Consider the following 26,554-nt stretch of genomic DNA (forward strand, 5'->3'; position numbering starts at 1 on the left):
CCTTCCCATATTTTGCTGTTCCAAGAATTAAAACCACTGGTAAATGCTACAGATTAAATTTTCATTGAAAGCAGAAATTGACTCTTTACCTCATTCCTTATAAATTAATTTTTTAAATTGTTCTACAGAAGAGGAGGATGAACTCTTTGATGACCCTCTGCCAGTACCATTAAGGCACAAGGTTCCATACCAGCTAACTCTTCACCCTGAGGTATTTTCAATGACTGTAATATCACAAAACCAGCCTGAAGAACTCAGACAAAGCACAGGATGTTTCAAAACAGAGAGGATACAAAACTCTCTTTTGACCAATTTTATAGATTGTGAAGAATCTAACAGTGAAAGTGAAGAAGAATCAGAAATCCTATCTTCAATGCAAGAAGATGTGGGCCCTGTAACACTTCCCCAGCAAAAGGCTGATGTGGATGTACCACAGTGGGAAGTATTCTTTAAAAGAAAAGATGACATCACAGATGAGGGTTTGGAAAACTTTCCTTCCTCCACAGAGACAAGAGGATCTCAGTCACCCAAGCTTTTCAGCGACTCTGATGGAGAATCAACCCACATCTCCTCCCAGAATTCTTCTCAGTCAACACACATAACGGAACAAGGAAGTCAAGGATGGGATAGCCAATCTGATACTGTTTTGTTATCTTCCCAAGAGAAAAACATTGGGGATATTACCACTTTGAACAAAGGTGCCTACAGACCAAAAGACAAAGAAAATATTCCTACTTCTCAGATGGAACAAAATGTACTTTGCCCAAAGGATACTTACTCTGATTTAAAAAGCAGAGATCTGGAAGTAACTACAACTCCTACTGTTGGAGAACCAACTACTCTGAGTGGTGGAAAACATATACCTGAGAAAAACAGGTCACTAAATCTTAGCACACAGGCAGATTCACAGAGCTCCTCTGATTTTGAAATTCCCTCAACTCCAGAAGTGGAGCTACCTAAACAAGAGCATTTATACTATTTATATGAGAAAATGGCAACAGGTGAGAGTATAGTAGTTGAAAGAAAATGTTCACTCTTAGATATTTAAAACATCAAAGATTAATTTAAATGGAATACTTAATCTTCAAATAACCACAAAGGAACAAAGCACATGAGATGGTAGAACTAAATGTAAACGTCTAAACACATCAATGAAAAGACATCTGGGGAAACAAAAATAACCCAATTACATGCTGTCTATAAGAAACTTAGTTCAAATAATAAGTTAAAAGGATGGAAAAAAGATACACCATGTAAATAAAATTCTAAAAGCTGGAGTAACTATATAACTATATAAATACCAGTTTCCAAATAAAAGGTTCTGGTTACCAAGAAGACAGAAGAATCCTAAGTTTGTATGTACTTAACAGATTCAAAATACATGAAGCAAAAACAAAAGGAAAAACAAATTAATGTACAATTAGATTTTAACATTCTTCTCTTTGTAAGAGAACTAGTATAAATACAGTCAACTGGATCTAAGTGACATTTATAGAACACTCCACCTAATTGCAGACCACAACTCTTTTCACCAAGACATAAAAAGAATTTAAATTAGAATAACTGAATCTATCACAATAAATTGATGGTTATGGGAGGGAATCACCTTATTACTCTCAAAAGATGTTCTACCACTTTATACCCTTGGTCTGAATACAGTGGTAAAACAAGAATGTAAAAGAAAATGCTAATGAATTAAATGACTGTATGCTCTGAGTCATTAAGTTCAACAGTGCTTCTATTATGAGAATTCAATAAAGCTTTACAAACATTCATAAATACTTCAATTCAGTATGCTAACATTTCACACACTGATAAAAGCTGAAACATAACTCTTGTGGTATCTCACAATTTGTAGATCAAACTGACAATGATCATCATCATGCTGCATAGTAATCACACCAGAAAGTAGTACTGGATCCACCAGACTACAGTGACTATATGTTTGTATATATTCACTAATACTGAAGACTTGGTTTTAATAGTATACCTTATGATTCAAGATAGGCATACAAAAAATACCTATAAACATTCTTCTGAATATGTTCCTAGCATTTTATAATCACATTTTATCATGTCTTAAAAATGCTGGCTGAATTCAAGGGCTAAGCAGTACAGACTGATCAACATACTTGTAGAGATTATCAGATTTTTAATGCAGAGGTTTTGAGTAATAGAACTTGTACATAGTGCTTATTCTGTGAAAAAGTTTTTTATACACATACATATGCTTTAATTCTTATAACTGCCCTTTGAGGGACAGGATACTAAGGCACACAGGTTAGTTCACATAGCTAGTAAGGGGTAAAGCCAGGATTCAAACACAAGCAACTTGGCTTTATAATCTCTGCTCTTAAGCATTTCAAAAACAGCATAAAAATGGGCAGGACTAACTTAGTTGCTACTTGATTTTTTTATTTCAAGAACTGTTAAAAGGGAAAGTGAAAAAAAGTTGAATCCCAGGAACTAAATACTTTGAGAGTAGAATTTTTTTTTAAGTATCCCTGAAGTTGAAGATTAAATACTTATAAAATAAGTAAAGTTTTCAGCCTAGCAGCTGGTGATCTTGGGCACATTATTACCTAACCAGTCTAATCCTGCTACCCTAGGTATTACACAGGGATGATGGCACCAACCTTCTAGATTTATGCAAAGTACATGTGTATACACATAAAGGGTCTAAGCCTTAGTCAATGAATATTAGTTCTAAATTCTAAAATTCCTTTGCATTTCAAGGCAAACTTAGTGAGTTTAAGGACCTGGTAACTAATAACACAAATAATTTCAAATATACATTATCTGTCCATATTGTGTTAAATGGATGTTCAACTGTACTTCTAATATTCAAATGCATGAACCCATAGAGGAACTGTATAGAAACCTTTGGTTAATCTCATCAGTAGATAGGAATGTTATCAGTACCTTTCTATAGGCTACTGGAAACATTCAAATGCAAAGTTGAGCCTTGATAAATAGAATATCAAATGCCAAACAATTTATTTTGCTAAGGAGAAACTGAACTAAACAGTGCAGTCTCAATTTTGAAAATCTGGAGAAAAACCCCTGAGATTACCAATCGTACATTACAATTCTATACAGATAATGGAAATGATGGTCTTACAATTTGCAGATTTATACTTCAAATATGTTGTTACCCTTGAATACCTGCAATGTATTGAGAATAAATTCTCATGTCTTTAGGAAATCAAAATGAAGAAACTAAATGTTGATTAAAATAGTTAAAGTCCCTAACAACTTCATTTCTATAGTTCCTATTATTTTACTGCCTAAGTTTAGCTTTTTAACATAAAGGTAACACAAGTACTCACAATCTCAAAGGCCCATTAAATTTCTATTAGGACAAAACAAAAGTCTTTTTCCCTTTGTCCTCTAGTTTTACACCTTTTTAAAAACTCAGACAGTAGATGAGATCAAATAACTAGATAGTAAATTAATGACTAAAAAAATTAAACCTTTGGGCTGGAGTTGTAGCTCAGTGGTGGAGCTCTTGCCTACCACACGTTAGGCAGTGGGTTTGATCCTCAGCACCACATGAAAATAAAGGCATTGTGTCCATCTACAAATAAAAACATTTTTTAAAAAATTAAACCTTTAAACCTATGAAAATGATAATTCAAAGCAAGCTTGGTCACCTGGGGCAACCTGTAAATCTGTGATACTTTCTCACCATTGACACCATGTAACTAAATTTTTTCATAAAGAAAACACAAGAAATGCTATTAAAAAATATATTTTTTCTTGACACATTCTGTAATTTTTGGTTAGCAGACACTATGAGACTCCAAACATGCAAACAATTTATCCTACATTATGAAAGAGCAAAGTCATGTGATAGCAATATAGTGAATAATAAAGTACAAAAAAGGGGTTAAGAATCAAGATATTTGAAAGTACTACATTCTTGAATTCAGTTCACTTTTACCCCAGCTTACTGTAGATCATTAAAGCCTAGAGCAATGAGCATAGGTAGGACTTAATTAGGAATACTGAAAGCTAGATTTGTGGCATCTTCATGTTGGACACCATGATTAGAAATCCCAGAATCAGAGATGAAAAGTTTTCCTGATTGAGGTTTTACTATACATGGGGGAAATCTTTCCATTCAGTCATTATTAATAAAAGGTCTCAATTCAGGCATACACTTTGGCCTATATTAGCTTTAGCATATCTAAAAAAATTCATGTATAAAACAAGTATCAGTTCAAATATAGATTACTTTTTAAGAAGAACCTGCAGGAAATATAAAAATAATTAAATCTGGTGGAAAGGAAATGTTAAAACTGCCTGAAATTGAAAGGATGTAATTGTAGGATACATTATCTCTTGTTCCAAGGTTTAGACCAGAGATACTCAACATGGATCTCCTGTTTGATGCTAAGTGGAGTTCTTAAAGTGCTCCATTTCCCCTGCATGGCACTCCAAAAAGCCCGCTGACATAACTGTACTGTCCTTTCAAGGAAGCATAATAGCCAGTCATTCTGGACTTAGGACTTTTTGGAAACATTTCTTCTATAGGATTAAAAATCTTTTTAAGAATTTCAGATTGAGAAATACAGACTTCATAATGGTCTAGACTGTTTCAAAATATGAAATCAAGCTGAAATTAAAAATTTTTACATTTAATTTTGTATCTTAATTTTTATATCATGAAGATGCCAATGTTTTAATGAAAAAGTAGAAAACTGGAGTAAAAAAAATTCAGCATCACCTAATTTGTCTCAAAATATCAGTATGAAACAGGAATAATATAGTAACAAAAATAGAACTTGTACACTGCCCAAATTCAATCAACTATTTCTTTGAAACCAAGGTATATGGGAAGATGAATTTTTCATCTCAGCAATCATTACCTTATCAGTTTAACACTTTCCAACAGTGAAGGGAGCATTTCTCTGTTTACACAAACTTCATAAGTATGCATATGCTGAGCCATAGTTTGTCTTCCATGTTTGATGTCTAACCACCAAATATGTATATTTCAAATTACGTTATATGACCCTGTGTCCTCTTCAGAAACAACAGTAATGTATTTGGCAAATGTCTTGAAACATGAATTGTAAATTAACATAAGTATAATCCTGATAATAAGAAAGAGTCCCAAAATACTTATTTTTTAAAGTGTTAACATTAGAAAAAAACAAACTATTATCATCAGCTCTATTTCCTGAAAATTCAGTTGAGGTAACCTCTGCAAGTTACAGCTCCACATTTGCATACAGTTCTGATCCTCTTTTTCGCAGGGCTATGGTCAATAGAATCTGAAGATACATCTCCAGAACCTGAATATACAGAAGAAAAACAGGAGAGAGTGAAGACAATTTAGAATGAAATTCTACTTTTCTATTAGTTTTAAAGTAGCTAGCAAGGGTACAAACTTATTCAAGATCACTAGAGTAAGTTTACTCTCAAGGAAATAAAATTTTCCTGTTGTATTTATAAATAAGAATGTTCAGAGACAATTCATTGCTTTAAAAGGATGGTGTAGGCTAGATAAGAGGTAAAATTTAGGTTATTAGGCCACATTTGATAGAATGGGTCTCTGCAACACTGAAACTTAACTGAGAAACCCCAATATATACTAGTTCTTTTCATATATTAAGAGCAAATAAAGTCAAGTCAAGCCATGACTATGTAAAGGACACCATTCTTAGAAAAAAAAGGGAAAAACATTCATATTGTCACAATAAAGCAAATGTTCTTTTTAAAATTCAGATTCAAGAAGGAATGGAATAAGCTCCTATGTGACTGAAATCATAATTTCAAACTTCTGAAGAAACATCAGTTATTAAAAATTCAGAAATGTAGGCTTATAATTTTAAAATACAAGCAGTATAGTAATGAAAAGGTGTTATAATAAATTGGTTTCCAAAATGGAAGTTCTGAAAAAAGCATAATGTAGAAGACACCATTCCCCAGACAAGGAGATAAGTTTGAATCTTAAAACAAGGAACTCTTATAGCCTTGATTTCTTTCATCTTTAAATGTTAGTTTGGTGCAGATGATCTAAGGTCTTTTCTTATTTTGGTTCTTCATATTGCAACTAACACCAAAGAAATTATACATGAAAATCATACCTTTCATTTGATAATCAAAAGTCAGCTCTTCTCCAGCATTTATGGTTCTCGTGGAAAATAATGCTATTCGGGGAAGACGAGTATCGAGGTTATCAATGAAAACATTGAACACCTGAAGATTTGGGTCACACTAAAAAGGAACGTTAGAACCCATTTAAGTAAAAGTGATGCGAACAAGGTCTTTTACACCTTTAATTTCCCAATGTATTTTTTAAGTTTTACTGGAAATTAAGTTGATGTACAAAAGTAGTTTTCATATATAAAAAATTTTCAAAGATACATAAAAGTAAAGAAAATAATACAATAAATCCACAAATATCTCCTTAGTTTCAACAATTATTAACAAGTTTGCCCATCTTCTTTTAGTCCCAACATTTTTTTCCTGGAGAATTTTAATGCAAATCCCATTTAACACTATTTCACCTATCACTATTCTCAGTAGGTCATACACTTTAAAGAACCAGAATAATGGTATTTTAAAAATCAAATCAGTAAAATGGAACTCAAATTTTATATTGTATGGAGTTTCACTGCTTAAAATGTTTGCTCAGAATTGGTCAATATTTTGGGGACTCTACATGAAATTATGGAATATCCAAGAAGAAAGATCTAAGGAATCATACTATGAAATCAAGTTAAGCATTTAATTGTCACTGAATAGAATAAGTGCTTTGGGAATATAGTTGGCTGTTGGTGCAATCTGCATCCACAGACTCAAACACTGGCAGATCAAAATTGTTTGAAGAAAAAAATTACATCTGTACTGAACATGTACAGACTGTTTTGTCATTCTCTAAACAACATAGCAAAACATTACATTGTATTAGGTATTACAGATTATTCCAAGTATAAAAAATGATGTGCACATACTATATACCATTTTATATAAAGGAACTTGCGGGATTCTAGTACCTACAGGGGGTCCTGGAACGAATCCTCTGAGATACAGAAGGATGACCATCTCTAATTTATCATTCAGAAAAAAATTCTTTAAAGTCAAAGTTTAAGTCACAAAACAAGAAGGTCAGAAGCTCTCTCATGTTCTCACTGATAATCACATGTCATTTTCTTGTTATGCAACCCATTAAGTTACCATGGTTTATGAGGTCAGCTGTACAACTTACTCTCCAAAACACACTTTTCTTATTAACTATAACATATTGTCTATAAAATGGAGATATCAAACTCACTAGCCCTATATACCTGGCATTTAGAAGGTGTCCCCAAATTAACTTATTTTTGGAAATGTTTTTCAGAGGATAAGATTTTGGAATTATAATTACAGCTTTAAGTTCTTTAAAACACAAAAATTAAGGAAGAATAATTTATAACTTAGGAAGAGAAAAAGCCCCAACTATTTTAATACTCTATAAATCCTTAAATTTTATTTTTAAAAAAGTTAACATGCTTACATTTTAAGAAAATACAGTAGTCCTCCCTTATCCATGGGAGATATGGTCCAAGACCGTAGTGGGTTCCTGAAACCATAAATAGTAGCAAACCCTATCTTTACTAGGTTTTGTCCCTAAACACAGACTTATGATACATTTATAAGTTATGCATAGCAAGAGTGACAATAGCTAAAGTAGAACAATTACATATATGTAAATGTAATCTCTCTCTCAAAATCTTATTGTACTTTCTACCTTTGCACTTAAAAAAACATACTTTACAGTTTCTCTTTGGCATATCCAAATTGTTATCATCACTGCTCTTATGTTTTGGGGCCATTAAGTAAAATAATGGTTACCTGAACACAAGCACTGAGATACTGTGATCATACATCTCATAAACCAAGACAGCTACCAAATATTAACGAGCAGACAGCATATACCTGATAATGCATATGATGATTCAAGTCTTGGGCAGGTTATAGTGGGACAGTTAAGAAATTTCACTGTACTGACCAGAATGGAATCAATTTAAAACTTAAGAGTTATTTATTTCTGAACTCTTTTATTAAATATTTTTGGACTGTTGACTGTGGATAACCAAAAATGTGGAAAGAGAAACTGTGGATAAGAACTATATGTTCCAAAATTTAGTTATATTAACTTGAAGTCAGAGTTACATATAGTTGCAAGTGGTTTCGGAGTGTTTTATTTCTTAATTCTCATTCACTAATTTCTTCTCTGATATGAAGGTAAATACCTACCTTATAAAGTTAATGAAAAGACTAAGGAAAGTAACATATGTAAAGACTGGAAAAATGTGGTATTTGGTAAACACCCAATGTTGATCTTCCTAATACAGCAATAATACCATGATTTAACAGAGGAGACCTCACATTAAAATAATTTGAAAGGATTATGTTTAAATATAATTATTTTTCAACCATAGGAATTAATTAAAAGTAGTACTAAGTTGAATTATTTGTCTTATCTATAATTTAAGCATTTCTTCTTACACTGTGATTCACAAAATGAGACACATTTCCATATCGAGCTGCATCCACTGTGAATTCATCAGATTCATAGTCCAGATCAAAGAGATATGTGATTCCTTTGTTGTCATATAATTGCCCCCGTCTTTCAGCTTCTTCACTTGTGATTACCTAGATAAAAAACTATAGTATATTATGTAGCTATTGCTGAACTGAAGAAACATTCATTCATAGACTATCAATATATTAATGCCTACAAATGTTTAAAAAAGAAATTCAGGTATTATCAAAACAAACATTCAACATGAATTAAGAGCTAGATGAAAGAGGCAGGGAAAATGAAGGTGGTGAAAAAAGAATGACTTTAAATAAAATGTGAAACAAGTTGAAACACTGCATTACTTTCATTATTATTAGGCTGTTCAAAAAGCTGTAACTATACCTATCTAAAACAAAATAAGTATTTTCCAAATGTGCTTTGAAGGCCAATTTTTCCTATAACTAATCTGCATGCAGTTACAAATGGAAATTTGTTACAAACAGAAGAGAAGATATGTTAAAATTGTAGTCAACAAAAAGTTTTGTTTTGTACAAAATGTATCATGAAATTCTGTGCCTGGAAACCCATCATCCAGGGGCTGGAGATTTAACAAGTAGTGTTTGCCTTCTATGTATGAGGCCCTGGGACCCCTAAAACATCATCTGCAGTTCTGCTCGTAGGAACAAAACTTTATCACAACCTCAGTTCAATAAACCAAAAATGTCTAAAGTGATTCCTGCTATCGACCAAATTTGGCTGTGTTTACAAAAAAAAAATGTATAAGATCCAGGTTCTTGAATAATGATCTGTAATAATCTGCCATTGTCTAAAAATACAAGGATCGAAACAAGAATATCATCTAATTTCAGAATCCTAGAAGTCTACAGAAACCAGTCAGATTTGACAATCCCAGGCAAGCAAACCACACTCATGTGTCTAGTACCAGCTTAAACCACCACTCCGTTTTAAGTAGTGTGGTACAGTCAACAGCACTCACTCTGAATCCTAATCCTTCTTTACAACAATATAATCTATGTGTCTTTCCTCAATTTCTCTATATTTCAGTTTCTCTAATAATGTAGGTAATAGTTCTACCTCATCAAACTAAGAGGATTGAGTTCATATAATAAAATGCTTAGAATAGTACGTGACGTATGATGAATATTATTTTTATATTTATATATGGTCTGTATATAAATTTGATATTTGGTCATTCAGAGAATGGTCTACAGTTCAAAGTATCTGAGTTTCAGATGCAGTTTGATTTTCTTATATATGTAATAAATGCTTCTGTGTACATTTTTACAATAAAGTGTTTGTCTACTCTATTTTTCATGTTGATTCAAAATAAGTATTGCCAAACTTAACCATATTTGGTCAAATGAATTAAGTAAATTATAACTTTAAGGTTTCAAAATCAATGAGTTTAGGTCTGACTTTCTTATCAATGAAACTATAAAACAGAAAACTGGTTGTCACATTTTAAAATATACTATGTTCAATGACTATAGATGGGTGTTGAAAAATGGCTGTATCAACTTGCCATTGCATATTTTTGCTCAAATGTAAAATTAAAAGTTTACATTTTTATTACCTGTGAACCTTTCTCCTAAACCTGAAAATTTTTTATATCTGCAAATGATATATCAACTATTTATGTTAACTGAGGTAAAAACTTTAAAAAAATATACGCCTTACACAAACATTATGTGATAAACTGAACGTACCTCTCCAACATATTCCATGACAAAACTCATTTTTTTAATCTTCATAAGTGTTTTTACACCCCAGCCACAGCCATTGCTAGTTCGAAAGATGCAAAGTGAATACTGTGTGCCTTTTTGAACAATCCTGTTGGGACAATCGGGTCCACATCGGCACCTTGAGTTGCATTCATAGATGGGGGTACCAGGTGGGATTCTAATTTGTTGGTTCTTATTATAAGCCAAAAGAACTCCAGCTTCAGCAGGACAACATTTCTCAAAGTAACAATCTGTGCATGAACAACCAAATGTAGCTTCATTGACTAAGCTGATCCCAGGAGCTGGTTTGTATTCATTAATGTAGTAGAAGTCTGAAGGTGGACCCTCCAAGTCAACAGTATTTTCAACAAATATCATTCCTTTATGATTCTTTCTTCTGTTGAGTTCATCTTGCCATCTCTGCAGAGCTATCCTTTGTTTGGCTTTCTTTACAATGTACTCAGCAACGGCAGGTTTCAAAGCTTTGTTATTGTCTTTTGGAATTATTGCTTTGCCTTTCTTTACCTGAGATAAATAATTATGCCTGTCATTAGAGAATTGCTGAAGCAGTAACGGACACTTGAGATTTTGTAAGGGTTCCCAAGTATTTGTAGAATCTGGCCATCCTTTCCATTTTACAAGATAATATTTCATATCCTTAAAATGCAAAAGAAAATGCAATCAGATTAAGACAAATTATTTAAGATAATTAAACACTTTAGAGTAAGCTACCATTACCATTTTTCTTGATAATAGGTCAGAATATGTAGTGATAAGTTTCTATCAGTTGAAGTTCAAATCATATAAACTATTTTCTTTATATCACATAAAACAGAATTTATATATGACATAACATGTTTGACAAAAGGTTAAAAAGTCTTACCTAGAGAAAAACAGAGGTGAAATTTACGAATATGTGACTAAACAGTTATTAGGATAAATATAAAAGTATTTATCTTGATCATGGAAATATATGGTCCAAAAGCTAACTATCTGTGACTTATGTTACTGGCATACTTGATTAGCATTGATGAAGGCTTTCTCTAAGGTCCAGAACTTAACACTGTTAACTAGACATAAGGGAAATTATATTTCTTAATGTCATGGACACTCATCTCCTAGACATCCTAAAGACCCACTGTCCAATAAAGTCACTGTTCAGTTACTGAGAACCTGAAATGTGGCTAGTATGAATTGAAATATGCTTTAAGTATAAACACACTAGTGCTTTAAGTATAAACATTTTATAGACCTGGTGCAGAGGGGAGAGTAAGATACCTCTAAGTTTAAAAAAAATACTGATCACATGTTGAAATATTTTGCATATTTTGGATTAAATATACTATTGAAAGCAATTTCATTTGTTTCTTTCTACTCTGTCCAATATGGTTACTAAGAAGATTTTAAGACATCCACAACTTACATTGTATTTCTATTGGATGACACTATTCTAGAGAATTCTAGGCTTATTTAGAGTTACCCATAACAAACTGAATGAATCAGATAGCAGGCACTCCAGCCACCAGGTCAAATTTTGATTTATTACTCAGACTGATGTTGGTTATCATGTTACTTGGAATCTTTGTCTTTTTTATACCCCAGTACTATATTTCTTTTCTTAAAACAGGCAATATTTTGTTCCTTAACTTTCTCTTTTTAAAAGGCAGTTAAGCCAGGCTCAGCGAGTCTGTAATTCCAGCAACTCGGGAGGCTGAGGCAGGAGGATCTGAAGTTCAAGACTAGCTTCAGCAATTTAGCAAGACTCCAAGCAATTTAGTGAGATCTATCCCAAAATAAAAAATAAAAATGGATGGGGATGTAGCTCAGTGGTACAGTGCCTCTGGGGTTCAATCCCCAGTACCAAAAATTGATAAAAAAGAAATGTAAGTAAGGGTATAAATTCTGAAGTCAAGTCTCTCACTGCCTTTTTCTTGTCCTCTGGAATAACTAACATATACCCACATGCCCTAAGGTAAAATAAGCTAATAAAATGCTTCTGAAATGTGAAAGTGATTAAACTGCATTTGACAATTTCTAATTATCATCTAATTCATGGGACACTGAAAAAACTTAATTGGGATAAATCTGCCTTTCCCTGAAAACTTTAGCAAAATTTTTATTATAAAGTATGTATATGAGTTATTTTAGTATTCATTAATTCCCTCACTTCCCCCAACCAAAGTGCTGGGCAAGCACTCCACCACTGAGCTACTCTGCAAGCTCCTAAGCACAATTTATAAATGACAACCTAGAAGGTCTAGGCTATGTGTTCCCTAGCATACTACTGAAGACACAAATTGGAATGAGGAACACTGGTGACACATTCATGACTGAGCTCATTTTATCCTCATTATCTACATCTTAATGTTTTATTTTATTCTACTCAACAAGCAGTAATTCTTGTGAATAAAAAGAACTTTCTTTTTGAAAACTGGTATATATACATTTCTGTTAAATATGTACCAAATTATGGTCTAAGAATGTGACCGAAAACTGTATTTCGTTGAATAAATAACTGTAGTTCCAAATGCGGGGTGGAGGAAAAGGACTAGATGTATGACGAAGTAGTTTGTCAAATTGAGCCTAAGATCTAAAGATTTCTCCCTCCTGTTAGATAACAGCAATCTTGAGCCGTTAGCAGGTATCTGTTTATACTGAAGCAGATATGAAATCCATTTGGCAATATCTAACATGTATCACCCTTAAGTTTTAAATCTTTTTGATGCCAGCAATGCAACCATGTCTTTTTTTTTTCCTGCTACAATTTTTCCTACAATAGTTCTGACTTATGCCAAATGTTGACAGAAAACAAACAGAAATACAGGCTTTAAGTCAGATGGTTAAATTATCATCCAGTAAAAACTAATAACATCTAACTCTGAAAATTACTTCAAACTTAATTTATCCTGTTGTTTAATCTTGCACTTAAGTGACTAAATTTTATATGTTGACCACATTGGTACCTACTTAATTTATGGGAGTAAGTATACTTAGAAAATATGAATGCCTTTGGCAAAATAATATAGAAATATTAGTAATATTTTATCTGTGGTCTGTAGACATTTTACAAGCATATTTTACTTTTAAAATCTAAAAGACATTTCCATTTTGAAAAATAATTTTACAGAGAAAAATTAAGAAACAAATCCACTTAATTCAATAACTTTAAATTCCAAGTCAAAAGGCTCATGGGCTTATATATCAGTATCTTATTCTGATATGTAATCAACTCTTGATGACCTTCAGAAATGGCATACAGTGGTAAAAATGACTCAAATTCCTATGTAATTTGGAATGCATCATATGAATTTTTTAAAGACATTTCCCCCCCACTATATTTGGCTTAAATCAAATACAAATATTTTAGTATGTGTAACAAATATATGCAAGTTTGGTAACTGGGGCATGATGAAATATAAGGTATTACAAGCCTTTAGTAGTAAAATGTAATTGGGAAAAGAAGGCAATAATATGTGAAATAGCGAGCAGTGCAATTTTCAATGCCAAAACAAAAAAGGCAAGCAATACCACTAGAATATAAAGAGGGAAAGCAATACAGTTCAGATAAAGGGAACAGAGGAAGTAGAACCAACTATACTGTAAAAGACTGATAGAATTTGTTGGTAGGGAGCATGGCAGGCAGAATGAGAAACAAGCAAAAGCCTGAAGCTAAGATTTGCATGTCTAAAAACAGTTAAAAGGTGGATTTGTCTGGCTTTAAAGTTCAGAATGTTAAATCTAAATCAAGATAAAACCAATGCTAAGGAGCAGCAAATTTTAGACAACCTTGAATATTTTCAAGGTTGAGGAATTTGAGCTGGTCAATCAACTTTACAATTCTTAGAACTCATGGTGTTTCTGAGAGGGCTTCTAAGTACATTTAACTCCACCAGTTAATTAGGAACAAGTTTATTAATCTAATTGCCAAACCAATGAGTTCTTCAATCCTCACCTAATTGGAGCTCTCTGAAGCAGCAGGCACTGCCTGACCATTCCTTAGGCTTAAATACCATGGTATTCTTTTCATTCTTGTTTCTTTTCTCTTTCTTTGCTGAGATTGCGTCCTCTGTCCATCACTTCATGCAGATACTCAGGACCTGTCCTTGACCCTTTTTACACTAAAAAAGTGTTGATGCCTTTTGATAATCTGTTGAAAGCTATGGTCCTTTCTATAGCTAATGTCAGATATATAGCATTTTGAGTAATTTCAGAGTGTTTGGATTCTAGGTTAAGAATTCCTCTATTCTGGGTATGGTGGCACACACCTATAATGCCAGCAGTTCAGGAGGCTAGGGTAGGAGGATCAGAAGTTCAAAGTCAGCCACAGCAATTTAGCAAGGCCCTAAGCAACTTACAGACCCTCTCTCAAAAAAATAAAAAGGGCTGCAGTTGTGGCTCAGTGGTTAAGCACCCCTGGGTTCAATTCCTGGTATTAAAAAAACAAACAAACAAGGGACTACAGTTCTAGTTCAGCAGTAGAGTGCTTGCCTAGCACATGTGAGGCCCTGGGTTCGATCCTCAGCACCATGTAAAAATAAAGAAAGGTATTGTTGTCCATCTACAATATTAAAAAGCAACAAAAAACAAAACAAAAAAATCTCTATAAATACTCTCTCTGGGCAACCTTGCTACACCAATAATAATTATTAACTATATGCTGATGATTCCCAAAACACTATCTCCAACCCCTTATATCCAACAGCCTACTTGATGTCCAAAAGTTGTTTTTTTTTTTTTAATACTGAGGATTGAACACAGAGGTGTTTTACCACAGAACCACATCCCCAGCCCATTTTATTTTTTATTTTGAGTCAGGGTCTAAGTTGCTTATCACTTTGCCAGTTTGCTGAAGCTGGCCTCAAACTTGCAATCCTCCTGCCTCAGCCTCCCAGGTCACTGGGATTACAGGTACACTCCACTGTGCTCAGCACCAAAACATTCTTAAAGCAAGCTATCTGCATGGAATTCACCAGTGTCCTCCCTCAATTGATTACTTCTGCATGTCTCATCATGGTGAATATTACCCTTCTACCTTTTCACACAAGCTTAAAAAACAGGAAAGCAATTTCAATTCCCTCTCAATTCAAGTTCCTTCTTCCTGTCCATCTCTATTACTGTAGCTTTAGTTACTTCTGGCCCTCAAGTTCTGCCTTGATTATCACATTAATCTTCCAATTAGTTTCCCTGCCTCCAACCTGACAGCACTTTAGTCTATCCTTCTTGATAAAGTTTTCCTCATTAAGAAAAAAAAAAGTTAATTTAATTGTTCCCCCACAGCCTATAATGTTCAAACTTTCTATTATAACAAAGGAAGCTATTCTTAAAATTGATCCACTGTCATTCTGGCCCAATCTCCCATTATAGCCCCATTCATACACTACCCTTTAGCCATACTGACCCAGTGCTACTGCTTGAATATACAAGATTTTTTCATACCTTTTTGCTGCTTTGTTCACAAAATTCTCCCTGATTAGAATGGCCTCTCAATTTGCCTAGTGAATATATATTTCAGTATTATTTTTTTATATGTAGAGAAACCTACTTTAGAACAGCTCAAATGTTAACCACTTCTGTGAAGTCCTTCCTGCTTCTCTCACCCAAGAACTGATCATTTCCAACTCCCTTGTGTTCCCCTTTCCTTCTTCCCTCCCTCTTCTGGTACTAGGTGAACCCAAGGGCACTCTACCACGGAGCTACATGCCCAGACCTTTTGATTTTTATTTTGAGATAGGGTCTTGCTAAATTTGCCCAGGCTGGCTTTAAACCTGTGATCTTCATGCCTCTGACTCCTCAGTTGCTAGGATTCTAAGTATGTGCACCATATCCAGTTTTGTTTCCCCATCTCCGATTTAAACCATATACTATTTGTGAGAAGGGATGGAATTTTGTTCTTCACAGCACCAGAACAAGCACAACTATCCACCATCTTAGACTTTGACTATGTTTCTGAATGTATAACAAAAAAATGACTATCTATATGCATATAATATAAAAATCAGAACTATATGAATTCTTAAAAGAAATGTGAACAGATCAACTTAACCTGGAATTAGCAATTCATGGTTTCTCAGCAATAGTTCTGTTACCTGTTAACTGTCTATAGCCAACATTTAGGAGCAAACATCAAAACTTTAAATAAAAACTGTGGGTACATATGACAAAGGACAAAAACTTTTCCATCTCCCCATTCACTTTTTTCCCCGTTTTGAAATAATCACCCTCAGTGGCAGAACAGCCTGAATATGACTATGACAAACACCAGTGGTTGGTTCTGCAAGAGCACAGTTGAGAACTATTATGGACAACAGAAGTCATTGGATTTCATGCCAGTAGCTGACAGAGAAGGAACTATATGTGGGTTAGAGATCCTGCACTGAGAAAAAAAAGGTCCATGTGGTCTAAAATTTGGGTTGTAGTTTAATGATTTCTGTATTATTGTAGTTCTTTGAAAGCCATTCTAGGTGCAATCAGTCTTTCAGAAATGTTAACCTATTGTTGGATGTGGACTATCCTGTTAGTTTGTGCCAGTCATAGAAGTAGTTGTATACTTTAAGAAATCAAGGCAGTCGGGAATAGTGGCACATACCTATAACCCCAGCTTACTTGGGAGGCTTCAGCAGGAGGATTCAAGGATAGCCTGGGCAACTTAGAGATACCTTGCCTCACAGTGAAAAATAAAAAGGGCTAGAGATGTTCAGTGGTGCAGTACCCCTAGGTTCAATCCCTGGTTACCACCCCCCCCCCCCACACACACACACACACAAAGCTGTGGGTAATATTTGTTACTTAGGGAAAAACTCCATCAATGTGTAATGGGCACTCAATCTTTGCTGCTAAGCCAAGTAGGTTAAGTAAGTACAGTTCTGTCAAAAATTACTCTGTATGAATGGGTAATATGGCAGAACACTTCAGTAGGAAAAAAAAAAAAAAAAAAAAATCACCATCCATCCAGACTAAGACTACAATTTACGTTAAGTTCAACTAGACCCCTGATATAGTATTAATAGTAAGAACCCTTTTGTTCTGCCAGACAGCATTCTTTCCACTTCCCAACTTGGCCATTTCAGATCTCCTACTTTGCTCAATGTCCCCCACCCCACTATCACCTCCACTATCTTCAGTAGTATATAACCTTTGCTCTTGCGGTCCATGGATCTGCAACTACAGAGCATGTGGGCATAGATACAATAAAACAGATATATCTTATCAATTATTTCTCTTCTCCCGTCTCTTCAGTTTTCCCACACTACTATTTTTAAAAGCAAAATAAAACCTCTTTTGAGATATAAATGCTTCTATATGTTATGGAATCTCTAAAAGACATTAAATTAAGAGTGAGAGGCTCAAACTTGGTCACGGGGTAAAAGATTTCAGTATGTAGCCTTTCAGATATTCATTTTTTTTCAATCTCAAGCATATATTACCCAGATGTTTTTAAATAAAAAAATTTAAAGTTATAAATACTCTTATGTCCTATCTTGCCTTTTCTCTCCTTTTCTTTAAAGCTAGGATTCTTAGAAGAATTATCTATACTACCTGACTCTACTTTCTTATTCCTTCAATTTACTCTAATTCTTTTGGCTCTTCTATCCATGCCACAGAAAGTAAGGGCATCAATGGCCTTTTTACTACTAACTACAATAGATCCTTTATAGTTCATCTCTGACCCACTGTTCAATACTGTTGTTGACATAATCTCTTCTTCAAGCTTCCATGATTACTCTTCCAGTTTTTTTTTTTTCACTATCTTTTTTGCCAGTTTGTTTGAGTCTCTTTGATAATACCCTTTTCTACTGCTCAGGTTTTGTCATATAGTCCTTGTTCTACTTTTCTTACATTTGTGTTGCTTGGACTACTGCAATAGGTTCTTACCACCTTTTCCACTCAGGGCACAACAACCAGAGTAATATTTTCTACGCATACATCTCATCATGCCATTCCCATCTAAATCTACTTAATAGTTCCCTATTGCTCTTAAGATGAAGTCCAAAAAAATCCTTTTGCTGGCCTACAAAGGCATTGCACTTTTGAGTCCTGCCAATCTTCCAGTCTCATCTCACTCCTTCTTGCTATGTTTCACTCACATGTTTTATTCCTTGAAGAAATCAGGCAGTTTTTGGCATCAAGATCATCCCTATCCAGCTTTCCATTCTTTAGGACATCAGCTTAAACATCAGTTCCTCAGTGATATCTGCTCAGTCTCTCCAGGATAAGTTAGAGCCTTCTGTTACATTAGTACTTACCTCCACTATAGTACCTTGAATGAGCACTTAATACTTTGTTCTAAGCATTCTTTATCTCACTAACAGATAAAATATGTAGTGGCAGGGACTAGGCCCCCATGTCCTACATTGCTGAGATTCCTAGTTCCTAGCCCAGGACACAGTAGATGGCCAATAAATATCTGTTGAGATAATGAATAGCAATTTCCATTCCCATGAGTTCATTCACTATCTTTCTGTCAATTACTTCCAAGGTCTATTTCCAATTCAATCTCATTCTCCATGTAGAACCACATTTCTAACTTTCTACTTAAAGTATATTCAGTTTTATTCCCCAAACCCAATCTAGGTTCTTCTCCCATATTCTTAGATCCTGGTGAACAGTAGTATTATCTACACCATTTCTCCCCAAGTCAGAAACCTATTATTTTTCAGTTCAGTAGTGGAGTGCTTTCCTCACACGTGGGAGGCACTGGGTATGATCGTCAGCACCACATAAAAATAAAGGTATTGTGCCATCTACAGCTAAAAACAAAACAGAAACAGTTAAAAAAACAAAACAAAACAAAAACCCTGTATTTTCTAGATATGACTCTCTCACTGCAAGCACCACTACCCCAACTGTAAACTGGGTGTGCAAATTTTACCATCTTACCAAAATAAATAAAAATTTTAAAAATAAATTTCACTACCTCTCTTTAAGGCCATCATCAATATTTAGTTCAAGCACTATCATTTCTTGCCTACAACAGAACTTTAGAACATGTAGTCAGGCATGTGTTACTTCCTTCCTGCCAATTTACTCTCTTCACTGTAGTGAAAAAAGTCTCTGAACTACAAATCTGATGTCACTTATTTTAGAACTTTTCAATTGGGTCCCCACTGCCTTAAGATGATTGAAATATCTTTTTCATCTCTCATTCTTTCCTACTCCTACTTCCTACCACATTATTCTTTAGACGGAAGACATACAGAATTACAGAATTTATCATTTCCAGCCCCACTTGGACATAATTTCTTTTGGGAAGCTTTCTGTGATCTATGTGTACCTCAAGAGATCTTGTAATGATGTTTGCCATAGCACTTACTGCAATGAATTATTTACTTGTCAATCTTTCTTAATATGCTATAAATTCTTTAAATGAGTAACTGTTTCTTATTAATGTTTATATCCTCAATGACTAATGTAGTATTGGACACACACAAGAAAACACATGTTTCTTCTTTAGTTCAAGCATCATAATTTGTTGAGTCTATGGGAAAAAGAAATAGGAGACATTAGTCTAATTTAAAGTCTGTTATAATCTAAGCATGAAGTTAAAAAGGTCTGGTCTAATAATGATTGTGGGGATTAGAGAAATGACTGAAGCAAGACAATTCAACTCATAATCACTGACACAAAGGTGCACAAAGTGTTCAAAGAATATAAGCTATGTCTGTTTTTAAGTTATGTTTACAATGATTAGAACGGTACCTGGCTCATAGTAGGTGCTCAGTAAATCTTAGCTATGAGATAATGTACAAATATTTGTATCAGACTAAACTGGTAAGCAACAAGGAATGATTAAAATGGCTAAAGCAATGAGAGCTGGGTTTAAGAAACAACTGAAATGGCACTGTTGAATACGGTACTGAGGCAGTGTCTTCTATGCGCTAAGTGGAAGAAGCCACAGGGGAAAAGGACAGGGTTATAAGTTCTTTCACCTACTCTGAATATATGAAAGAGAAGAAAAAGGTGGAAGTATGTTGAAGTAATATTGGCTTTTAGATTAAAACTTTGTGCTAGGAGTAGACTATGGAATATTAGGTGAGATGTTGAGAAAATAAATGAGCAAATAAGGTTACTCATTCCAAATCAAGAAAATGGATTGATAGAGTAAGGAGAAACTAAACAGCAAAAAACTATCTGAAACTGCACTAGAGCACTCACTTCTGTGCGAGAATGAATCTTGGTAACACCAAAGGAAGCACAGACTCCCTAGGTAATCTATTCTTTCTATGGACGTATAACAGGAATGAACAGGAAAAGAGAGGAAGAGGTAACAGTCTGATCACCTATTAGATTTAGAGGATAAGAAGGAAGGAAGAATTAAAGTATGAAATTAAAGAACCTGGAAGTATTTAGGATTCAGTTAATGAAGACAAGGATCTCCAGCATAGGATGCAGATTTGAGGGAAGAAAATGGGCAGTTTCAAATGTGTTAACTAGGATGCCTGTAGGGTATGCAATTTGAAATGATGCCTGGGAGTTGAGGCCTCCAAAAGATTCAGGAATCAAGATCTAGGTTGAAACCACTGGGAAAGAGGTCACCTAGAGAGCAACTAAAGGTGAGAAGACAGCCAAGGTCAGAGCCTTGGAGAGTATATTTCAGAAGAAGGATGGATAGCGACAGCAAAAGATTCCTAAAGAACGTTGAAGAGAAAAAGAAAAAAAATGGGTGGAGAAAAGGAGTGGGAATAGAGATATCAATTACAAATGATGATATAATTACTAGAAGTAAATGTCAGTCTGTTCTAAGTAATCTACATTAGTTCATTTAATGTTAATTATGCCCTGAGTTGGGTACTATAACTATCCTCATTTCATAGATGAAGAAACTGAAAGAAAGGCTCTAACTTGATGAAGACCACACAATAAATGACAGAACCAGAATTTGAATCTAAGGAGTCTTTCTATAGACAAAGAGTTTTAAAGCAGAAAAAGTAGTCAATGGTGTTAAATGTGGTAAAGTAGAATAGTAAGATTTGAGGTCTCCAGAGTTGGTAATTAGAAAGTTAATTGCCAGGGGCACAAATCAAAATAAAGTCAGTTAAAAAATTAATAGAAAAAGAAAAGACAACCCAAAGGATGGAAGACAAATTTTGCAAATCATATATATTTGAAAAGGACATATCCAGAATATAAAGAATAATTACAACTCAGTAAAACAACCCATTTTTTTTTAAAGAAAAAAGGATCTGAATAGTTCTCCACAGAAGATATACAAATCGCCAATAACATCATTAGCCTTGAGAAAAAGACAAATCAGTCACAATGAGATGTAACTCACGTCCACTAAGATAGTAATAATCAAAAAAGTCACGATAATAACAATATTGGTCAGGATGTGGAGAAACTGAAACCTTCATGCATTGCTGATGGAAAAGTAAGATAATGTAGTGCTTTAGGATTTGTGGGGATTGGAGAGCTCCTCAAGTGGTTAAACACAGAAATAACATGACTTAGCAATTCCATTCCAAGAGAAATGAAAACTTGTACCCACACAAACTTATACATGAATGTTCACAGCAGCATTATTTATAACAGTCCCCAAGTGGAAACAACCCAAATATTCATCAAATGATAAATGTATAAACTGTGACATTACTATATAGTACTGATATGTGCCACAACATGAACCTTAAAACATCATGCTAAGTGAAAGAAGTCAATCACAAAGAACCACACACTATTATTCCTTTTCTATGAAAGGTCCAAATGGGCAAATCTACAGAGACAGAAAATAGATTAAGTGATTGCCTAGAGCTGCGGTGAAGAGGTGATTAAGGAGATATGGGAGGTAATTAGTATGGGGTTTAGGGTTTCTCTTTAGAGTAATGAAAAATGTTCTAAAATTGTGAGGAAACTAAAAGATTCGGATTGCACACTTTAAATAGGAAAATTGTATGATGGTATGTGAATTATAGCTAACAAATCTGTTAAAAATGAATGGGAAGTAAAGAAGGAAAATATAGAAAGTACGTGTATGAGGCAAAGTCAAAGGAAGATTTCTGAAGATTAGGGAAAATCTGAATATGTTTACTGACTAAGAAAAATCAGTGAAAACAGAGCTTGATATGGAAAGGACATTGCAGACTAGGCAGAATTCTAGAAGGGTGGACAGGAAGGAATAATAAACGTGACAATACCTCCTAAGAAAAGAATGAGTGAAGATACAGATAACTGGTAGTGAAGATAAATTAAGTTCAGACTTGAGGATCTTATTTTTCATTGAGGTAGAAGCCTTCAGTCACATGAGAAAGTAAAGGATAGAGAAGGAAGTTCAGAAAATAAAAGTGGGAAACTGCTAACATGAATAAGAAAGCAATAGACAAAAGTCTGTCAAGGAGAATTGAGTAATGTAAGAATGCTTTAGTGGAGCTGATATGAATATTATATGATACTCTCAGCGAGACTGATCAGTCCAGAGCTTGGAAACTGAGATGGTAGATGGCTGGGCTGTTTCAGAGGTTGAAGGATGCTGAGTGTAGGTAGAATGTTTGATAAGGTTCCACTGAGGGGAGAAGGCAGTAATACCAAAGAAGACGGACATTTCAAAAAACTAGATTTAGTGACTGATTCGATATAGATGAAAGAAAAGTAAAGAATTAAAGCAAGATTCCTCTTTCCTTTTTCTGAAAGAACTGATTAATGATCAGAATGGAGTTCTTCTTCAGAGGTAAGCCACAGATAAATTACTCAAAATTATAATTATAAGGTTTAGGGGCTGAGTGTAGCTCAGTACAGTAGAGCACTTGCTTATATGTGTGCAAGGCCCTGGGTTTAACTAAAAGAACCTCAAAAAAGTGTTTTAAGTTTAGAGCAAAAAAGTCTTAGAACAACTCATCTTTAAGAGGAATAAAAAGGAGCCCAGAGAAGTCAAATGAGTTTTCTAACACTGTAAAGTACTAAATGAAAACCAGAAATGGCTGAAATCGAGGCCTTACTACTGTACCATAGAACCACATAATATCTGGAGTTTGACATGATGGCAGGAAACACAAATGGTGATATTTCTTGAGGAGATTCAGTAACACTATAATTGGTTGGAACTTCATTTCAAGTGATAGTGGGCAACTATAATCCAGGAACAAAAGGAATGACAGGAGAAGTCAATCTGAGCAAAACCTTTGTTCTGGTAATCCACCTGGAGATAATCAAGAGTTGGATGTAGAAGCACCTTAAAATATTCCAATGCAAGAACACTCTATGCTTCAAAATCCTCTCAATGTTACTTGGCAATATAGATGACAGGACATATAAATTTATCATGGTGTTATATTTTAAACATTAAGAAGAGCTTTGTTTACTTTTAAAGTTCTTTTATGCTACAGAAATAGGAAATACTGACGTGTGATTAAGTCTCTTTTAAGGAGCTAGATATTTGCCTTACCTTTACTACCTTGTAGTCACACAAGTATTCCACCTCATAATTGTTTAGATTCCTTTTGGTGATTCCAATCGATTTACATGTGAGCTTTTCTTTTCTACATAATTCCTGAAGAGTATCAAGTGAAACTAGGCAAGGCACACACCAAGCTACAATAAGAAAATAGAATTCTTTACCAATGAAATAGCTACTCAGTTAAAACAAAAAAGAGAAACTTAAAACCTTTATAATCCCACCCTTCAACTGGCAATTTTATAGTCTAAAAATCCATATGACAAGAAACCAATTATGTGCTTTCAAGTAAAGAATTATTTTGGCAAACTGGTTTTCTTAGATTTTCTCATGGATTTAGATCCTACCATGATCAACTGACATCAATTAATTTTTGCTAAGCCATGAACAAAATGTTTCATGTCTGTAAACTTTTACATACAAATGCAAAGGTTAACATGCTAATATATGACTTCTGTTATGTTCTACATAGAATTGCTGTTTTAATAAAACAAAAAAATGAAAATAAGTATGTCTAAAACATACTTGTTATTAGAAATGTATCCAAAATAGGTTTTAAAATACAAGTATAATTGGTTAAAAAGTAACTTTTTCATTTCTTCTAACTGGACAATAACTGAAATCTAACTGAAATATAGCTCTATAATTACAAAAAAGTACATGTCCTACTTTTCCCACTCTGGAATACTACATGAAATTTTAACTCCACTTATTATTTGGGTGTATGTTATCAAGATGAATAAAACCAAGGATTATAATCTAAAAATGGAGAGTATAATGATTTTTGTAATACTCGTTTTCTGCATTTTTTTAAGTTGAGCATTAGAAAACACCAAGTATTCAGTTTGCATAATCCATATACCCAAACTGAGTATCAGACATACTCATAATCAACATTACAGAAGCCAGAAACTAATTGTGTTGCAGATTTTACCTTCAAATTTCTGTAAACAGTATGTTACCACAAAGAATGTAAAATATCACACAAACTATTATTTAGCAAAAAATTTAGTGAACAGTTTTATGGTGACCATGGTGGTAAGCACTAGATGAGCCAAGAGTCCTCTGTCCCTATTCCTTGTTGGGCCAACTACATGAATTCAGTGAGGTCTCAATCTTTCTGGGTGTCAATGTGGAAAAAAAAATGTGAGGATTGGAGAAAACTGGGGTTACCAAACAAAATTTATCATTAACTCAAGCTTTACTTGGTAGCTCTCCAAGGTAGTAGCATAACCTATGGTGTTTTGAGGTAAATTCCAGGGAAGAGAGAACACAGTTGATTTAACTTCTACAGTCCTTCCTCACCCTCCCCAACTCACAGAAGGACTTGTCAGAAATCACTCAGCACAATTTTCACCACTCCCTGCCAAGATTCATAATTCTAACCCAAAGGAAAAGGCCAACTTGGTGGCACACACCTGTAATACCAGCTACTGGTTGAGGCAGGAGAATCCCAAGTTCAAGACCAGCCTGGGCAAATTAGCAAGACCCCGTCTCAAAATAAACCATAAAAAGGGCTGGGGATGTAGCTCAGTGATAAAGTGCCCCCGGGTTCAATCCCCAGCACCCAAAATAAAACAACAACAAATCCACCAAAATTTGAGTCCCTTCCATTTCCACTGAAAACTCTTGAGGATGCTTTGGGTAAGGTTAATCTCATTATGCTGATCACTAACTTGCAAAGGAGGTTCCTACTGTTAGCTACCCAAAGTGCTTGTCTCCTGTTTCTAAAAACTTACACCCAGTTGAGGATTCCAAACAGAAACCTCGAAGGACATGATGGATTTGAGAATTCAAAAAAAAAAAAAAAAATGTAAGTGTAAAAAACTGCAAAGTAATGGTTTATAAAGGGCGGGGGAGCCTATAATAATGGAAGTAAGGATTTCGATGACTTAGATAAATATTGCATTACCACCAAAATCCTTCCACGAGTTCACGGTAAACCCCGCCATTCTTAAAGCAAGTGGAGATAAGGGTAATAAGGTCACAAACTGCAAGGGACACAGCTTGAAAACACCTTTAAATTGCAGAATGCATTCAAAGTTCCAGGCTTTCAAAGGGCGCGCGACATACATGCATGCACATGCTCACGCGCGCTCACGCGCGCTCTCACACACACATACGCGCACACACAAGCACGCACGCGCGCTAATTCCTCAGCGTCCACATAAATAACACGCAAATTCCTGGTGGGCAGGAAAGTTACCGAAAGCCAGAGGCTGCATCTTCAAATGCCCGCTTTCCAGGAGATTCTCCAACTTCGACTGGAACCCCCTAGGGTGTCCGCACTGTGGGGAGCCTCCCTTACTCCCTTACCACACTTCAACCCCAATTTCTTCCCGCCCCACATCCTCGGATAAGGAGGTCACAATCACACCAGTGATTGAGGGGTCCCGCTTCCCACTTAAAAGCCATCGCGCACACTTGCGCGCACCACTCAGACCGCCACAAAGGAGCTCAGCGCAGCCGTGCCCACGGCACCTGGACCCGGGACCTCGGGGGCCGTGTGCTCGTGGCTCATGGTAGGAGACCGGGCTCCGTTGCCCGGCGCGTCCGGGCTCTCGAGGCACCCACCCCCCGGCGCGAGCTGGCGAGACCCAGAGGACAGCGGGCCGGGCGGGAGAAGAGTCGCGGCCAGCGGGGAAGGTAGGCGCTTACTGCGCGCATTCTGGGGTCAGGTTGTCAGCGGAAGGCGTCCCGCCACGTCGCTGTCCTGCTGTCCCGCGGGACGGCCCGGCTGCCCAGCCTTGGGAGCGTGTCTGGGAACCGGGAAGGCGGGGGCCGCGCTCCAACCTCACCTCCTCGCGCCTCGGCCTCGGCCGCCGCCATCTTGTGGAACATTCATTCAAACTGGCGCGGTCTGACGGAATAGCTCAGCTGGCCCGACGCCCCGCCCCCGCCCGGGACTCG

The 26,554-nt window shown here is 35.3% G+C and overlaps 2 protein-coding genes across 7 annotated transcripts in view; one reads left to right on the forward strand and one right to left on the reverse strand.

The window, feature by feature from the left end:
• The window catches only part of Dclre1c (DNA cross-link repair 1C), a 41,384-nt gene extending 30,926 nt beyond the window's left edge, over positions 1-10,458 (forward strand). For all 3 annotated transcript variants that reach the window (XM_047520014.1, XM_047520015.1, XM_047520016.1), the window contains one exon: positions 129-10,458. In XM_047520014.1, coding sequence (XP_047375970.1) covers positions 129-1,048 — 920 coding nt within the window. In that variant the 3' untranslated portion in view covers positions 1,049-10,458. The remainder of the gene's footprint in view (positions 1-128) is intronic.
• On the reverse strand, positions 1,452-26,554 carry Suv39h2 (SUV39H2 histone lysine methyltransferase). 4 transcript variants are annotated; one of them, XM_047520020.1, is made up of 6 exons: positions 26,443-26,495; positions 23,636-23,781; positions 10,246-10,917; positions 8,503-8,649; positions 6,096-6,158; positions 1,452-5,300 (listed from the first exon to the last, which is right to left on the reverse strand). In XM_047520020.1, exons 1-5 carry the CDS (start codon positions 26,483-26,485, stop codon positions 6,135-6,137), a joined length of 1,032 nt encoding a protein of 343 aa, XP_047375976.1. In that variant the 5' UTR covers positions 26,486-26,495; the 3' UTR covers positions 1,452-5,300; positions 6,096-6,134. The 4 variants fall into 4 exon arrangements, with proteins under 4 accessions (XP_047375976.1, XP_047375973.1, XP_047375975.1 ...); XM_047520017.1 differs by having other exon boundaries at positions 1,483-5,300; positions 6,096-6,225; XM_047520019.1 differs by lacking the exon at positions 23,636-23,781 and having other exon boundaries at positions 1,483-5,300; positions 6,096-6,225; positions 26,443-26,554.

The sequence above is a fragment of the Sciurus carolinensis genome, chromosome 12, assembly GCF_902686445.1.
Source record: "Sciurus carolinensis chromosome 12, mSciCar1.2, whole genome shotgun sequence".
Classification (NCBI taxonomy): domain Eukaryota; kingdom Metazoa; phylum Chordata; class Mammalia; order Rodentia; family Sciuridae; genus Sciurus; species Sciurus carolinensis.

Bases quoted from the DNA above. Each gene is read 5' to 3' on its own strand.
- Suv39h2 (XM_047520017.1), bottom strand. From the start codon at position 26,485: ATGTTCCACAAGATGGCGGCGGCCGAGGCCGAGGCGCGAGGAG. The intron at 10,918-23,635 runs GTAAGGCAAATA...TTGCATTTTAAG, and splicing joins GTGACTACAAGGTAGTAAAG to GATATGAAATATTATCTTGT. The intron at 6,226-8,502 runs GTAAGAAGAAAT...GTTCCTTTTTAG, and splicing joins CTCATTTTGTGAATCACAGT to TGTGACCCAAATCTTCAGGT.